The sequence below is a fragment of the Bison bison genome, unplaced genomic scaffold, assembly GCF_000754665.1.
Source record: "Bison bison bison isolate TAMUID 2011002044 unplaced genomic scaffold, Bison_UMD1.0 scf7180017864233, whole genome shotgun sequence".
Classification (NCBI taxonomy): domain Eukaryota; kingdom Metazoa; phylum Chordata; class Mammalia; order Artiodactyla; family Bovidae; genus Bison; species Bison bison.
In genome coordinates, this window is record NW_011494805.1 from 5,051,841 (window position 1) to 5,065,740 (window position 13,900).

At 39.0% G+C, this 13,900-nt stretch overlaps 1 protein-coding gene across 2 annotated transcripts; it reads right to left on the minus strand.

The window, feature by feature from the left end:
* Window positions 1–3,242: 3,242 nt before the first annotated feature.
* On the minus strand, window positions 3,243–13,460 carry LOC104993102 (carbonic anhydrase 1). Of its 2 annotated transcripts, XM_010846217.1 has the most exons (7): window positions 13,237–13,460; window positions 12,554–12,751; window positions 10,958–11,076; window positions 8,097–8,192; window positions 7,314–7,376; window positions 4,426–4,581; window positions 3,243–3,581 (listed from the first exon to the last, which is right to left on the minus strand). In XM_010846217.1, the coding sequence occupies exons 1-7, from the start codon at window positions 13,271–13,273 to the stop codon at window positions 3,465–3,467; spliced, it is 786 nt and encodes a 261-aa protein (XP_010844519.1). In that variant the 5' UTR covers window positions 13,274–13,460; the 3' UTR covers window positions 3,243–3,464. The 2 variants fall into 2 exon arrangements, with proteins under 2 accessions (XP_010844519.1, XP_010844520.1); XM_010846218.1 differs by lacking the exon at window positions 12,554–12,751 and having other exon boundaries at window positions 13,237–13,404.
* Window positions 13,461–13,900: the final 440 nt, after the last annotated feature.

The window sequence follows — 13,900 nt, forward strand, 5'->3', positions numbered from 1 at the left end:
TATTCAAAAGCAGAGATATTACTTTGCCAACAAAGGTCCGTCTAGTCAAGGCTATGGTTTTTCCTGTGGTCATGTATGGATGTGAGAGTTGGACTGTGAAGAAAGCTGAGCACCGAAGAATTGATGCTTTTGAACTGTGGTGTTGGAGAAGACTCTTGAGAGTCCCTTGGACTGCAAGGAGATCCAGCCAGTCCATTCTGAAGGAGATCAGCCCTGGGATTTCTTTGGAGGGAATGATGCTAAAGCTGAAACTCCAGTACTTTGGCCACCTCATGGGAAGAGTTGACTCATTGGAAAAGACTCTGATGCTGGGAGGGATTGGGGGCAGGAGGAGAAGGGGACGACAGAGGATGAGATGGCTAGATGGCATCACTGACTCGATGGACGTGAGTCTGAGTGAACCCTGGGAGTTGGTGATGGACAGGGAGGCCTGGCTTGCTGTGATTCATGGGGTCGCAAAGAGTTGGACACGACTGAGTGACTGAACTGAACTGAACTGCCTGAAGTATTTGGTATTTATAGATAATCATGAAGATAATGTTCAGAATGTAAGTATTTCCTTATGCTTTCCTGGTCTTAGGTACAAAGAGTGTCGATGACTTTCAGAGTGATTTGAACCCATTATTATCTGATGATCTCTTCCTCAAAAGATTTTTTCCTTCTAAGCCTTTTTATTCTCGTTATAATTCTTGGTTAGTCTGCCCACAAATAAATGAACAAATTCATAGAGGTTTGGATTATCTTTTTTTTTTTAATTTTTCATCTCTTTTACAATGGGACCTCATACCAACTCAAAATAATATTTTAAAAATAGAAAGACAGCAAGGGGATATTTCATGAGCTATACTGGAAATATACTGGTATTCTATCTCTAAAGACCTGTTATAAAAAATGAGGCACAAAAGCAAAAATAAATGTTAAGAAGAGAGATAGAGACCTGGAGTCCGTGGTAGCTCAGTTATTTTTTTATAGTTTAGAGTCAGGATCTCGTCCTGGGGACCAGGATTGACTTTGTTATGAGGAAACCAAAGAAGGGAATGAGTCCCTAAATACTCTAGAAATCTATGTCAGATTTCACATATGTAGAATTCTTTTCATTTTGTGGGGAGGTAGGGAGAAGTTTCATAGCTTTACTCACATATTTATAGAATCCATGATCGCCAAAGGGTGAAGAACCACTAATATAGAACAACCAGAATTACAAGAAAGGACAATTTTCTCTTTTGAGTTCTGTCAGGAAATTAAATCTTTCAACATTTCCCCCCTTCGCTTCCTTTGCCCTAATTCTCTTTGGTGAATTTAATGCTTTCAGAGTTATTTTGCTGAAGCTTATCGAAATGAATAACTTAGAAAATAGCTGGAGGTACCTGGACTCACAGATTAACTAAAGGGTTTCATGAAAGCTCAGCGTGATATTTATGAAGAGGGTGGTCCTAAGACAAAAGACACCAGGGAGTAGAAGCAGCTTTCTACTCTTGAACCTATTGCTGAGCCCATCAGCTGGCAGTGTTATTCTGGATGGGTAGAAGCCCAGCAGATTTGGCATAAAGAAAGTCAGCTGCCAAACATCGGGGAAGAGACAGAGAATCCTTGCAGGACGTTCAAATCCTCCACCTAAGTTGGCAACAAAGAGAGAGGGCACAAAACAGGAACGTGAGTCAAAGAAACATTCGAGCTGCACGCTTAGGTGATCCGATGTCTTGTCCACATGCCTCCTCTCAGCAGCTGCTTTTATCGGCTACTTCAGAGAAACGTGGACAGCTCCCATAATGCACCTCGCAAGCCCTGCCAAATATGGGAAATTCTGGCAGAAGCAAGTAACCTGGAGCCATGCTTTCCAACTGGCATTTAGCTAAGGGATAAGGTTTGATGACCATCATATATCTTCTGTCACTTCTTTGCCCTTTCCATACTAAGACTTACAGACGTATTTAAATCCTGGAATCCATTTTTAACTTTCTTAAAAAAGAAATATGGGTCATCAAGTCAGGTCCTTTTCTTATCCTAGCCATGAGATTTATTTTTAAATTGTTCAGTTTATTTTCAGAAAATACTTTCAAACGTTATAGGTCCTGAGCCTCTTTTGCAAAGGTATTTCTTAAAATCATACTCCTCTTTCTTTGGCCCTCATGTTGACCTTTGATAACTTAAGCTGAAAATTTTATCAAGCCTGTTTCAGACCTTCTCAATATCTGGCAAATATATATTAAAACACACAGTCAGAGTAGGTTTGCAAAGAAAGTATTTAATTCTTTAGAATGCTTATGGGGGCTGAGATAAATGAAGTGCTCCCTGGCCCTGCCATTTTTTAATAAAGATTCACTTAAATTCTGGGCTCCAAATAAAAATTTCCAAAGATGTCTCCTAGGATTTTGAGGTACAAAGATGTCTCCTAGGAACTTTATTGCCCTCAGAGCAATAAAGAATCTGGTTTGTCTGTCTTTTTAACCATGATTACATGAGAAGTTTTGACTGATTCTGTGACATTAGACAAGACTGGAACATGGGAATGGATGTGGGTTTTGATCACCATTATGATTTCTCAAAGAAGCAAAATAAGTAAATCACAAAACTAAACACTGGACACAAGATTTGTAGAATTCTGAGTGTAGATATGGCTTCAGAAAGAACTGACTTCAGGTTAAGTACACACCAGACTAGAAGATTATGTGATGTTTCTATATGATTCTAAGTCAAGTGATTCCTTCATTATTTTTAAAAATAAGTCACAGGTGATTTTTCTTCCAAATTTGATGTACAGATTCTTCATGTAGGCTAACTAGTTATAATGATGGAACAGCCCACTGGCCTTGCTAACAGGTGGAGGAATAACCAGAAGTGTCAGTTCTTATATGAGACACATGGTTTTCATAATAGAGCACACAAACGGTAGCAATGTTGGGCCATTTATTTCATCATAATATAAAATCCAGTTGTCATCGTAGCTGCATATTTGTCTTCAAGAGTAAGCAAATGAATTCTTAACATTTCATCTCAAGCTGCTCTTAGGTCATTATATTTGAGTAATAGACCTGATATTGCATCAGAATAATGTTGCAAATGAAAGCATAAGATTCTCGAATGTAAATAGAGTAGAAACCTAATACCATTTAAAAGTATAGTACGTAATAGACAAGAAGAAAGGGATAAAATGCTTTTTGGTCCAATTAAATGGAATAAAATGGGGAGGGATAAAAGTCATTAAGAAATCAAGTATGCCTTAACTGCAATGATAAGGAAGTCAATGCAATAGATTTGAATTTAAGCTCAAGTTTAGTGAACTTCCAGATTACTATTTGAGCTCAACAGAAAGAAGAAAAAGATTTTGCATTCTGCAGAGTAAATTCGCAAGCAGGCTGTCTTGCTAGTATTGAAATAAACGTGTTTTTAAAGCTTGTTTTGTAGGATTATGTCAGAAGCAGAGCTGTGCTTCTTGAGGGAAGATGAGCTTCCTCTTGGGCCCATCAGAATGAAGCTTTCACTGTCCTGCCCTTCAGAGGCTGGGGTGGTCGGTTGTTCTGTTTGATGTGGACTTCTCTATCGCCTTCGGCATTTGCCAGCAGACTGCGGAACTGCGCCAGCTTGAGGGAAGGATAACATGTTTAGAGAAGGAAAAGCTATTGATGTCACAGAGAACACTTTTTTTTTTTTTCCTAATATGATTGATGCAATGTTATTTAGAAAATCAGGTTGAAGACTGCAATGGTTTCACTGATGGACAGGTAGGAAGCCAACAGTTCTTCCACATGTCTTTGCACCAAGCATTTGGCTTAAATTATTGATGACTGACTGGATTAGCATTCCAGCTTTCTCACACTTGGGTAAGAGACTTCCCTGCTTGGCGCCTACGTTTCCAAATGGTACTATTTCACTGTGTTTTGGTGAAGGCTAAATGGCTCAACACAGATAAGGTTCTTAGAATGGCGTTTGGCATGTAGCTTAATACCAACAGGTCACGCTGCAGGTTTGCTGTGAGACTTGACTGACAGAATGTATGTTAGGCACCTGATGAAAAGAGCTGCTCAATCAATGGCAGTTTTTATCATAATTATAAACAATAGTTAATGAGATATTTTACAGAATATTGAAGAGCTTAAGCTTTAAAAAAGAATGAATAACCAGCGTCAACGATCAAGGTATGCCACTGGAGAGTCACAGTTCCCCGAAGAGGTTGGACTTTTCCTTATTAAGGTGAAAAGAAGAGCAGGAATTCTGAATCTCTACATAAAGAAAAAAAAGTGCTTATAAATACACTCTACTTTTTGACTATTAAATACACCTGATGTCACTAATAAATCTTTTCAGTTGAAAGGAAAAGGGAACTCTCCAAAATCGAATGGAAATAATAATTTCCCTCAGTATGAATTGAACTGATATTCCTGCTTTGCACTTCCAATTCCCGCACATGCCCCTCTGACACTCTACCTGTTCCGAGCTCGCACTGATGGTCTCTTTAAAGATGATCCAGGTGACACTCTCGTGAAGAGGAGGGTGAGTCAGTGAACCAAAGTAGGCCCAGTAATCCAGGGATGGAGGCAGGAGGACAGAGGGGTCGAAATTTGTGAATGGAGCTTTCTTGTTCTGAAAGAAAAAGATAAGCAATGTATCATTATGCCCTGATGTAAAATATTTACATCATTGCATATATGACATACATATTATTTGGTAGATAGGTCTTAGCAAAGAATTTAATCAGTTTTTCTACTATATAGTATTGCATGACTGGTATGTTTGTGGTGGCTCAGCTGCCCATTAATGCAGGAGACACAGGTTTGATCCCTGGGTGGGGAAGATCCCCTGGAGAGGGACATGGCACCCACTCCAGTATTTTTGCTGAAGAATCCCATGGATGGAGGAGCCTGGTGAGCTACAGTCCATGGGGTCACAAAGAATTGGATACCACTTAGTGACTAAACAACAACATGTTTGTAGATACAAACAGAAAAAGTAACAGATGACTGAAAAGACACTACAATAGAATTGTGACTGATCTTCTTCCTCCTTCATTTGGCTAAGTATAAGCAGAGGTTAAACATTTGTTTATCATCTATATTCTTTATTCTTATTTCTCTACTGATTGGTCATATTGGTATATACAAATAAATTGATATTCATATGTTAATATTTTATGTAGTCAACTTGATTAGAACTTGTGTATTAATTATGTTGATTTTGTAGTTTTCCAGGTGGATGTCAATGATCATATCCTCTACACTTAAGGCAATGGCACCCCACTCCAGTACTCTTGCCTGGAAAATCCCATGGATGGAGAAGCCTGGTAGGCTGCAGTCCATGGGGTCGCTAAGAGTCGGACACAACTGAGCGACTTCACTTTCACTTTTCACTTTCATGCATTGGAGAAGGAAATGGCAACCCACTCCAGTGTTCTTCCCTGGAGAATCCCAGGGATGGCGGAGCCTGGTGGGCTGCTGTCTATGGGGTCGCACAGAGTCGGACACGACTGAAGTGACTTAGCAGCACACTTGATGATAGCTTTGTCTCTGTTTTTCTAATATTTATCCTAATATGTACTCATTTCTTTCCTTATTTACCTACATTGAATGGACAATCATTGGAATGTTCATTTGTGGTGATCACAATTGACACCCTGGTCTTATTCTTGATTGAAATGAAAATGCTTCAAATATTTCACTATGAAGTTTGATGCTTGTTTCAAATTTCTATTTGATATTCTTTCTTAAGTTCAGTTTAAATTTTAGAGGAATATTTTTCTTTCTCTCTTTTACTCATCAGGAATGGACATTGAATTTTAATCAAACATTTTTCAAGCATCTAACAAGTGAAATTTGCTAATGTAATGAATTATATTGAGAGGTAGTTTAATACTGAATCATCTTTGCATGCTTTTGGTAAATTCTACTAGTTTGAAAGCATGGCTCTTTTAACATACTGTTGAATACGATTTTCTGTAATCTATTTTAATATTCCTTTTAGCTACACTGCTAAGTAAGATTGGCCTATGATATCCTTTTTGTGGTGTTCTTACCCAGTTTGTGTATTAGGTTTCATTAAATTAAATTAATTCCTTGAATTAGGTTTTTTTGGTCCCCTAATCTAGGCAGTTTAGTTCAAAGTGGTACGATTGTTTATTAAAAGTTGTGTAACATTTGCCCATAAAGTGGTCTGGGCCTAGGGTTTCTTTTATTAGGTACATTTTTTTTAAACTATTCTTTTCTACTTCTTTTTATATTATTGGTCTATTTAGACTTTCAACATATTTTGAGTCAGTTTCTCTACGTTTTCCTAGACATTCATCTATGTGATCTAAATTTTCAAATTTGCTTATGTAGTGTGGTACTGCTGACCCTTGAGCAATGTAGGGGTTGGGGTGCTGACCTCTTGAGCAGTTAGAAATCCGCACATACGTTTATGGTCGTCCCTCATAATCGTGGCTGTGCATCAGCAGGTTCATTTAAGGGACCATTGTGTGGTGCTGGAGCAAGCATTTATCAAAAAAATAATCCACAGGTTACTGGACCTGTGCCGTTCAAACCCATGTTGCTCTAGGGTCCACCGTACAAACTTTTCTCTTTTAAAACCTTCTAATGCATCTTGAGTTAACACCCATTTCCTTATTTGTAATAATTTGTTGTATTTCTATTTTCCCCCCATCATTAAACGTGCCAAAAGTGTCTTTTTTGGTTGTTTTTTCCCCAAAGAATTAGTTTTTCACTTTATTGAAAAAATTTTACCCGTATTTGTTCATTTTCTTTCTTATTTTATTAATGTTTTACTTCATGTTAATTAATCATTTCCTTCTACTTTCTTTTCATTTCTCATCTTTTACATTCTTGAATTGAGTGCTTATTTACCTGTAAACTTTCTCACTTTATAAAAGTGTAATTTTTTTGGACTCAACATGAACTAGATTTATTTTATATAAAGGTATGATAGTTCTACAAACTGTGAATGTCAATGGCAAATCTCTGACAAGATTTAACTCTTTATTATCAAAATGGTGAAGCTAAGGTTAAATATATCAGAACAACCCACCTTTTTCTCAGCTGACAGTGGGCATCATAGTTATGATGTATGAAAAGGCTATGAAAACTATTCTTCTACAGGCTTTATCTTGCTGAAATAGATAAGCGGTAACCATGAAAAACGAAACCCAAATAAATCACTGCTCAGAGACCTCAGAAACCAGGAACGTGTAAGCAGCACCTTGATTTTCGGATTGATGGTTTTGCTCAGGTCTTCCTACTCCTCACATCAAATATGCAATTAAATGATTTCTGAGGTTCTGTAGATTCTTGTTCTCTGATTTAAACTAACTTAATGAGTCTATTTACCTTATTTTTAACTGCTTTTAGGGCATCAAGTACTTTCTGAAGGTTTGGGTTGGCCTGACCCACCTGGAGATTAAAAAAATAAAGTGTGAGATAAAAATGGCTACCAAGTAAAATCCTATTTAGTTACTTTAAAAAAAATTAAAACCAGTAACTGAAGAAAAGATATGCAAGTCAAAATACAGGAATTTAGCACAACTAAAATACAAAAGCAAACCTCTTTGGTCTGTTCTATTAATTCTAGTCAGTAAAATGAATGGTATGTTACAAGTGTTCAATAAAGATTCACTAGAATTACTATAATTCCAAAAGTTAGTCACCCAAATATCCTCAATTTAATAGTAATTTCCCTATAGGACTTTTTAGGGACTCCCCTACAGAAGATTTGAATCTTCCATATTAAATATCAGTTCAACTTTCTTTATGGGACAAAAGTCCTCTTCATATTTTTTTCAGATGAAAATTAAATTGATAAACTCCTGACTCTGTGATGTAGAAAGTTTAGAAGAAAAGTGGAAGATGAGCTGAAAAATAAAAAAATTAGTGCCACCATCAACACCCTCCCATTTCATCTCTGCCTGAAATGTATTTCTCTCTTCAAGAGGGGAAAGTCCAGCAGAACAAACATATACCAGAGACCTGCTTGCTCACCTGTGCAGTCACTAGTAGACGGGCACATTTCAAAAAAGAGAGACGCAAACATCTCTCTGCTCTATTTCACCCTAGTTTGCGGTCTGATTGGTAAGGAATAATTTTAGCAGAGCTCCGAGACGCTCTACGACTCACCTTCACCAAAACGCCAATCAACGCCAAACCATCAGCCTGCGAGGCGGCATCAGCGAAGCTGGGGTACTTGGCAGAATTCCAGTGAACTAAATGAAGCTAAAAATCACAGCATGATGGACCAGTTATTCATACCATGGTGAAGGGAAAAAGCAGGTTAGACCTTAACATGTTGATATATACAGATACATCTTGGCTTGGGTAAACAAAACTTGTGTGACCCTTATCCAGGGCATGGAAAGGGCTATGTTTGTACTCTTAAGAAGGGTTTTCTTAAGAAAATAGAGTTGAAGAGAGTGGGTACGTTGCAAATCCTGGAACCAGTAAGTAGAACTTCTTTTTCCCACAATATCATAACTATTCAATATTACTTCTTAAAACAAAACAACAAAAGACAGACACCTCTCTGTTTGGTGTGAGAAGATCAACTATTTCTGGCTAACTAGTTTGGAGACAAAAACTGAAATAATTTTCTAACTTGAGGTACCTGGTAACTTTGTGAGAAGGGGATCCTGAGATGTCTGGAGTGGTGGCCAAGGGCAGGTTCTCCTGAGCGGATCCAGACACCTTTCAAACCAGCATCCCCTGCCTACCTCCTCTGTGAAACTCTAGACCTGTATATCCAGGTGCGTGTGCACGTCTCCTGATGCTTTCTTGATATCTCCACATGGATGCCTGATATGCATCTCAAACTTAACACAGCTAAACTAGCACTCTTGACTTTCTCTTTTCCAGATCCATTTCAATTTCCCGCTTTAAGAAAAGGCATCACCTTCCATCTAACCGCTCAACCGAAAACTGCAGCCGTTATTCATTCTTACTCTTCTCCACTGATTGGCATCCATCCTTCCATGCAGCGCGTGGATGTGACCCTTGCACTTAGTCCACAGCTTTAAGGCTTTGCATAACTGCTGACTTTCCTCTGGGAAGTCAAGTCAAAATGGCAGGATTTTGACTTGAATTATGGCTGAACTCAAATGCTACTCCTGAAAAAGTCTTTTCTGACCACCTAATGTCAAGTGATCACCAGGTCGCTTGGATGACTCTAAACCAAAGCAGTCTGCTCCCCGCCACCCACACATCTCCTCTCTGTCTTTGCTCTGTCTTTCTCCACACCACTCCCCTCTCCTGGTCTCCCTCCCACTCTCCCTCCTACCCTCTCTCATACGCTGAACTTAGTGACTGAGTTCCTGTCACCTCCAGCCTGGATTAACTTCACTTTTCTCAAATTAGATAAGAGATTCATTGATTCAGATTTCTTCAGTTCAGTTCAGTTCAGTCGCTCAGTTCTGTCCTACTGTTTGTGACCCCATGAACCGCAGCAGGCCAGGCCTCCCTGTCCATCACCCACTGCCGAATTTCTTAGATACAACCAAATATCCTCCCCCAGACGTAATACTGTTACTAATTTAGACTTTCAGCCCATTTGATTTCAGTCCACTTTCAATTTTATGAAAAATAAATAGGAAAAAAACAAAACATGTAATAGATTTCTGCACCATTGAAAGTACCTAGCCTGGCTTTCTAGTGTAACATAAAGTAAGTTTTAGTTGTATACTATTCCCAAGTCTTCTATCAAAATGAATACTACACATACTCTGTACCTCAGAATCCTTCTTACAAAAATGCCCTACACAATTGCTTTCACTGGTGTGTAAGATATTTGTACAAATGTATTTATTGCCCATTTTTTTTTTGTAAAGAACAAAAAACAACAGCAGAATGAAATGTGAAAGGCATTGCAATTGTTCCTATGTAGGAGTTAGTTAATAAATTCTAACATATGCATACATGGAAATACCTTACAGACCTTAGGAATTCCTACTGACTTGGAAAAATGATCATGATCATTGGGAAATGGAAAAAAAAAAAAAGCATGTTGCAAAAACTATGTGTATTACAGATTCATTCTACAAGAGTAAAACAAAAAAGCCAACCAGTCTGTATTGGTACAAACTTATTGAATAGTCATGCATACAAAGAACAAAAGTTTTTTGTTTTCAGTCTCTATACCCTCTGTTGAGAGTTTGATGCACATTTTCTTGATTTTACTGTGGATATACAGGCAGAATGTCTTGAACTGAATCACAGACTTCCATGTGGAGGCAAGTCAAGAGGCCAGAGGGTAGTGGCCTGCTGCCAGGGAGCCCCAAACCCTCGTCTAGAGTATGCTACTCGTTGTGATGACTCCTGAGGTTAAACTGGCCCTCTTAGTCGAATCTAATGGAGTGTCTTGGGCTGGTTACACCTCTGCTGTGGGTGTGTGCACACTCGAACCTTTAAATGAGAAGAGAATGATGGTGTGTTCCCCCTGGGGCTCAGAGCTTTAAAAGGACAGCAGCAACTCCCCTTGAGGATAGCCTGATGTCAGGCAGCAGTTTCTGAGACATTCTGAAATGAAAGCGGATTCTGAGGCCCAGGAGTTTGACTGCAAATTCACCTGCCTCCCTCACGTGAAAAATTCTTCTCTATTGCCAAATGCAGTGTGTCACTGTTTAAGTTTAAATGAGCAAGGGAATTCTTTACAGGCCTCAAAATGCTCATTCCTTTGGGCCATTGAAATTGTGTCTTAAGTGATAAGGGGGGCTTCCCTGGTGGTTCAGATAGGTAAAGAATCCGCCGGCAATGCAAGAGACCCTGGTTTGATCCCTGGGTGGGGAAGATCCCTTAGAGAAGGGATAGGCTACCCACTCCAGTAGTCTTGCCTGGAGAATCCCATGGACAGAGGAGCCTGGCGGGCTACAGTCCATGGGGTCACAAAGCATTGGACATGGCTGAGCGACTAACACACATCCACGTGTTATAAGGGTGCTACTTCCGGGAGGGCTCTGTGTGGCTCTCCCTCACTTACTAAGCTACATTACCTCTGCAGAAAATTTGGCTCCATCCACTAAGTGCTCAGAGCCACAGTCATCTGTGATGCCCCAGTGAAAATGGAACTGCCGCAGCCTGTAGCTTTCAGATAGAGGACCCCCTTTCAGCACTAGAAGAAAAAGGAAACTGCTATTAGTGTTACAGTCATGAGCTCCAGCTTGTCTTTGCATTTAATACAAATTAACATTAAATTGGGGCGAGTAGAAATGAAAATAAACAGTAGTCTAAAGTTTCCGTCTTGTTGGTTTTTCCCCGTGTCCACAATGATGGGCTTCAGAGGTGCAGAGCACCTTCAGATGGTGCGTGAGTTACATGGTTCTCAGCACATGGGCTATAATTTTATCTTTTCCTGTTTTCAGGAAAACATATTGGAAGATGAGTGAATTCTAGGATTAGAGCTCTTTCCTTGATTCTGCTTTAGTTTATAAGTTCATTCATTCTTTCAACAGACAGTAATGGACAGTATGCATTAAGATATCTAGCAATTTATTTTTAGTAACAAATCACTCTGCACGTATCTTGTAACTGATCAATATACAAGAGGGTATTCTGACAGCTTTACTGAGAATCCCTAGCCAGGGACCAAAAGAAAGTTCCAGCAGGAGGGTAGGGTCACTTTTAAAATTCTAATACTGAAGGATCATTTTGCTTTAGAGAGTCTATCCAACCATATGAGTAATAAAACACAAGTAGTACCAGACCTAATCCAATATTAACAAAGGACGTAGCCCCAAGATGTCTAAAACTTAGGCTCAGAACCTTGAAGGAAAGTGCTATGACTAACTTTGCCTTTTGACAGTAGAGCTGATTTATGAAATTGCCATTTAGTAAATTATTCAGTAAACAGTTTTGAGAATTTTCCTGTGAGCGAGGAAGTATGCTAGATTCTGGGAGATGAAGATAATTCAGTTACTATGATCTAATAGGGAGAGGGGAAGCTAGACAAAAATACTTATGCACAGAATGATTCCATGCAAGATACACCCAAGACCAGTTTTTTTTTGTTTTTTTTTTATGCTGGTACCCAAGTACTTCATAAGCTGGTGATGGACAGGGAGGCCTGGCATGCTATGATTCATGGGGTTGCAGAGTCGGACATGACTGAGTGACTGAACTGAACTGAACTGAAGCAGTTCATTGTTATGGAGCCATTTTCCTGGCCACAAAAAATAAATATACTCTTCATCTGGAAGATGCACATCTTCTTCCTTAATGTGCTTCTCCAACCTCATCTCAGTTAGAAAATATTTGCCTTTTCAGTTTTTATATTCATGATGGTTCACAGAATTTTGTGAAAAAGTACTGTTTATTCAGAGGGTGTAAAGTTAGCATAAAGATATTGGAAACCAGAAGAGATGGAACAGAGTCACTGAGAAGGAGAAGGGCTAAAAAAAGACCGAGCTGGGAGTCCCCAGAATCACCTTTAACACTTGGAAATATTTTAAAACTTCAAGATACCCCAGTAGATGGCATCAATGCTACCCGTGTGCACCCACTGCATATGGGTGTTCATGTTTCTGAGAGCCCTACTGTTTACATTCCCCAGTAAAGTCAAAGACACAAATTAGAAGGATCTTTTGGCTCACCTGATCTATTATCACTGTCCTCAAAGTTTACATGAAAGGAATGTCCCACGTTGACGATTTCTTTGGCTGTGGCTGGATTGTAGGAGACACTGAGGGGTTTCAGAGAGGGATCACGCTTGGTTTCACTGGTTTTGATGTCGATAGGAGATTGGTTATTTCCATTTGCGATGGGGTACAGCTTGCCCCAGTGTTCAGGACCTACCAGGACGAACGTGATTACAATCAAAACTGATCTAATGCTTGAGTCCAAGTTTTAGGAATATAGTTTTACTAGATTAGGATTTATTCAGGTATCTCAAATGGTATTCAGTTAGCTTAATGGAAATCCCAGGTGTGAGAATGCCCCTTTTCTGTGCCACACTGGCAAGTAGTGTCTTTGTCGACAGAAGTCTTATAGTCTATGGGATCAGACTGTACATATTTTGCTGTTAGCAATAGACCTGTCTATACATAGGGAGGGAGAGAGGCTGAGAGGCAGAGAGGAGAAAAGAGGCAGAATACATTTTGTAGACAATCATGGGCCCTAAGGACAACTGTTGAGAATGTATGCAAAGCTGGTATAAGTCAAAGGCACTTCAAACCACTAATCTATGACTTTACCGTTATTTTAAGTGCTCAATATCTCTTTTCCTGGAAAAGGGAAGAAGCCGTTATTTGATCTACATGAGCAGAAGAATGCTTACCGTTTTCACCATCATATCCCCAGTCAGGGCTTGCCATGATCTTCTACTTAGTTTTCTTTTCCTGAAAACAAAGACAATACCTGGAATAACTGACTGTAACTGAGTGTGCGATAGACAACTGAAACCGCAGTTCGCAGGGTTTTTATAGAAAGTCTCTGCCTTTGTGCATGTGTGTTAGTCACTCAGCCCACTATTTCATCATCTTTATCTATCAGGAAGTATATGCATGTTAAAAAAAAAGGTATTGTTTAAAAAAGCTCACAAAGGTAAGGTCAATTCCAATTGCTTTATTCTCTTATATTGTTAAAGAGAAATATCAAAATCTTAGCTTCTGCAAAACCAAGCCCTGTTATTCTCATGTTAGTAGAAGATATGGCTGAGTTATCACACATGATGCTTTGAATTTCCAGTTAAAAAGGACTGTGCATTTGAGATTCCCAGCTTTTACCCTTGCTGGACATTCAAGCAATACTAGCAACAGGAATTGAGTCAGGAGAATAATTTGCATATTTACAGGCAGATCAGAACCAATATCATGATGTTAATTTAAAATCAGATAAGAGAACCACTAATCATTTGTAAGCAGAAATATTACCTTGTCAACAAAGGTCCGTCTAGTCAAGGCTATGGTTTTTCCTGTGGTCATGTATGGATGTGAGAGTTG